The sequence below is a fragment of the Aplysia californica genome, unplaced genomic scaffold (assembly GCF_000002075.1).
Source record: "Aplysia californica isolate F4 #8 unplaced genomic scaffold, AplCal3.0 scaffold00859, whole genome shotgun sequence".
NCBI lineage: Eukaryota > Metazoa > Mollusca > Gastropoda > Aplysiida > Aplysiidae > Aplysia > Aplysia californica.
Genome location: NW_004798129.1, coordinates 6703 through 10838, shown reverse-complemented (window position 1 = coordinate 10838; position 4136 = coordinate 6703). Strand labels below are relative to the sequence as shown.

Sequence of the window (4136 nt, the reverse complement as noted above, 5' to 3'; positions counted from 1 at the left end):
AACAAACGAAATTTAAATTAAATCTTATTTTAAATATTTTTTTAAAAAGAATTTAGAAAAAAAAACTGTGCACGACCAGAAAAAGTGGCATCATTATCATTCCCTCCCCATATACACTACAACATCATCAACAACAACAACAACAACAACAACAACAACAACAACAACAGCAGCAGCAGCAACAGCAACAATAACAGCAGCAGCAGCAGCTTACAATAACTCAAAGTTTGTGTCTGCTTCTCTGTAACAATGAAATACGAATATTCGAGAAGAGAAACTATATTCAATAAAACAGAAAATGTACCAGCATTACCATACATCACAAACGGAAAATACGAATACATGTACCACATACACCTCCTTTTATTTGGGTGAGTTGGTTGGTTGGTTGGTTGGTTGGTTGGTTGTGTTGTGTTGTGTTGTGTTGTGTTGTGTTGGGTTTGGTTGGGTTGTGCTGTGTTGTGTTGGGTTGGGTTGTGCTGTGTTGTTGGTTGGTTGAGTGAGTTAATTGGTTGCGTTGTGTCGTAGGTTGATTGGTTGGTCGGTTGTGTTGTGTTGTGTAGTGTTGTATTGTGCTTTGCTGTTCTCTGCTGTTTTGTGGTGTGATGTGTTGAGCTGTGCTGTGCTGTGCTGTGATGTGGTGTGATGTGTTGTGCTGTGCTGTGCAGTGGTGTGGTGTGCTATGTTGTGCTGTGCTGTGCAGTGTTGTGGTGTGATGTGATGTGCTGAGCTGTGCTGAGTTGTTTTGTGTTGTGTTGCGTTGTTGGTTGGTTGGTTGGTTGGTTGGTTGGTTGGTTGGTTGGTAGGTTGGTTGGTTGGTTGGTTGGTTGGTTGGTTGGTTGGTTGGTTGGTTGGTTGGTCGGTCGGTTGGTTGGTTGGTTGGTTGCTTGGTTGTGCTGTATTGTGTTGTGCTGTGCTGTGCTGTGCTGTTCTGTGTTGTTCTGTGCTGTGCTGTCTTGTGTTGTGTTGTGTTGTGCTGTGCTGTGCTGTTCTGTGTTGTTCTGTGCTGTGCTGTGCTGTCGTGTGTTGTGTTGTGTTGTGCTGTGCTGTGTTGTGTTGCTGGTTGGTTGGTTGGTTGGTTGGTTGGTTGGTTGGTTGGTTGGTTGGTTGGTTGGTTGGTTGGTTGGTCGGTCGGTTGGTTGGTTGGTTGGTTGCTTGGTTGTGCTGTATTGTGTTGTGCTGTGCTGTGCTGTGCTGTTCTGTGTTGTTCTGTGCTGTGCTGTCTTGTGTTGTGTTGTGTTGTGCTGTGCTGTGCTGTTCTGTGTTGTTCTGTGCTGTGCTGTGCTGTCTTGTGTTGTGTTGTGTTGTGCTGTGCTGTGTTGTGTTGCTGGTTTGCTGGTTGGTTGGTTGGTTGGTTGGTTGGTTGGTTGGTTGGTTGGTTGGTTGGTTGGTCGGTTGAAGTTGTTTTGGTTTGGTGTTGTGTAGGTTTGGTGTTGTTTTGGGGGATTTTTTTAAGTGGAGAGAAGAGAAAAAAAAAACTAGAAGAAAGCAGAAACATTGAACCTTGTTGAGAGTCCAAAGAAAGTAATTTTTTTTACTTGAATAAACCAGAAACGTGTGTCTACTTACCGGCTGACGTTTTCGGAGAACAAAGTTCTTCCACAGCAGCATCCGCAGCTGCATAAAGAACGCCATGTTGGCAGAGGATTTGGCCTGGCACTCACTTGCACAGGGTTCAAACACAGGGTAATTTCACTGAACTGTCCACAGAATCTCACAGAAATAACGACATCCTTAGCAGGTCAGGGTGCCACACAAATTTTCTGGGGAAAAAATAATAAATGAGGTAAGGGTGAGTGTTACTGCTTAGTTTTGATAAGAGTTTTAAGGCACTTGTAACACAATTAGGTCAATTCATAAGTGCCGAACAACAAGGATGTTACAAGATCAGATTTACATTTACATGCACAAAAAAGAAAGGGGACCGATAAGAACGATAAATGATTGATAGGAAAGAAGGAGCAAACCACACCAGAGCATCCGCCAACCAACTATTGTTAGTTTGCACTTTTGGCGATGTATACATGATATTAATAGCATTATGCGTTATCCTGAAGAGGAGCACGGAGATTGAGTAGCAAAAACTGAACAACAAACACACAGATAGGCATAAACATATAGACCCCAAAAATGAGGTGGCTCAGTAGCTCTACATATTACGGCGATCGCCTGTCAATCTGAAGCTCCGAAGTGCCATCCCCTCTAGCGCCGTTTTGTTTGTTTGTTTGTTTGGGGTTTGTTTTGTTGGGGGAGGGGGTTGGGGGGTTACATGAGAATAGGGCTAAAACAGCCCCTAGACATGGATAGCTGGTGCCCCTTTAAATGAATTACTGATGGCATAGTTTCCTTTATGTTTTCTTCCGATCCACACATCTTTATTGCTGGGTTCTTCAAACTGCTCCCAGTTTGCCTTTTTAGTTTTAAAACATGTAAATGTGTGTGCGCCTAGAAAAAGTCGCCCTAGACAGTTTCGAGCTAAGGGCTGATCATTACAAAAATCGCTTTTTTTTTTTTTTTTACCAAAATGGGTTTTCATTTTTTTAAATGATAGATCTACCATTTTTGAGAATTTGCCCAAAGGGTTTTCATTGATTTGACTTCTAAATATTTTATTTTGATTTACATGTATTTTGAGGGTAGGGTATAACAAAAACAAATAATGAAAACTGCTTTTGAAAGGTGTTAAAATCTATCCTTGAAGCACGTTTTCTCTCCCTGCTATGTTTTACAACTGAATTCCATTCATGATATTGATGTCAACTGGATGCCAAATTGGAAATGAATTGTACATGAATAAATACATTTAAAAAATCGTGTGTTTTTTTTAAAGTTGATATGTGTTCTCATGTTTGTTAAACTAAAAAGCTAATTTTCTCAAAATTATATTTTTATACACTACCTCGCAAAAAGTGCAATATCTCAAAAAACTACTTGAGACATCTTTTAAAAAAACTCAAAGACCCCTGTGTTCAGAATTGAAGATACAACCATTAACTCAAAATCCAAATTTTTGTACCTTCAACTTTAGGCACACACAAATTTTTTCGAGGCTAAAACTGCACCTCGACATGGATGGTTGGACGTGTATCTATAAATAAATTATCAATGGCTGGTGTGGTAATGTTTTCTGCATCCCTTGATCTTAAGGTGGGTGGGCTCGAGCATATCTAGTCTTCTCGGATAAAAACGAAAGTATTTCGGAGGTCCCGTGTGAAAGTTCTGCACGTTGAGGACCGTACACACAAGCAAAATACAAGCCAAACAGTCAAAACACATGCAAAACACGACCAAACAGGCCAATCTCAGGCAAACACACAGAGCAAATACAGGCCAACCAGGCACAATGCAGTATGCAGGCCATACACTACGGGGTGCCCACTATGGATGGGATCGGCCGATCGTTACCCGACTCGATCGCCTCAAAAACAAAAGTGTTTGTTTTCAGTTTCAGGCCGACCCAGCCGTAATGGCACCCCGTAGATTCTCACTTTGATGCACTGGTCAATCACAGGCCAAATATACACAGGCCAAATACAAGCCAAAACGGAGACCAAGGAAAGCCCAAATTAAATCCAGGCACAGAACGCTAACATGAGGACGGAAACAACTTGTATCTACCTGCGAGTGGAACAAGTATAATATACCAAAGCAATGAGGGAGAAAGAAGTGGGGTTGTAAGGGCTGGCCGGAGGTCAAAATTGGGGACCCTACGTCCGCTCTTGCCTCCCCCCTCCATGTCGTATATTATGTATATATATCCTGACAGCAAACGGTCCCACTTTGTTCATGGCATTATGTACTATAAATAGCACACGTCTATGAATCAGCCATTCACACAGCCATTACACGATTAATAAACACTGAGGGCGTCAACTATTGCGAAATCTGGCCCTTTTTTATATTAAGGTTCGGTAAGAGTTTCACGACACTTGCAACACAAATAAGCCACAATACTATGTGCTGAAGATTAGATGTGTCACTCGAGTGTAGGCAAAAACACTGATGCACCGATGCCTTTCCCAGTGCCGTTTGATTACATGCTGATAACTTGTGGCACATAAAGAGTTAAGAAAGGAACTTTTTTTAAACCACAAGCAAATAAAAAAAAAACGTAATAGTCATTTAATGCGGGGGGG

General features: G+C 41.6%; 1 protein-coding gene across 1 annotated transcript in view; it reads right to left on the bottom strand.

Annotated features, from left to right (window-relative positions):
- LOC101862380 (phospholipid-transporting ATPase ABCA7) overlaps nt 1-2694 on the bottom strand; it is a gene marked incomplete in the record, with an annotated part of 83587 nt that extends 80893 nt beyond the window's left edge. Inside the window, 1 exon segment of the mRNA XM_035972811.1 lies at nt 1570-2694. Coding sequence (XP_035828704.1) covers nt 1570-1635 — 66 coding nt within the window.
- Between the last annotated feature and the right edge of the window lie 1442 nt (nt 2695-4136).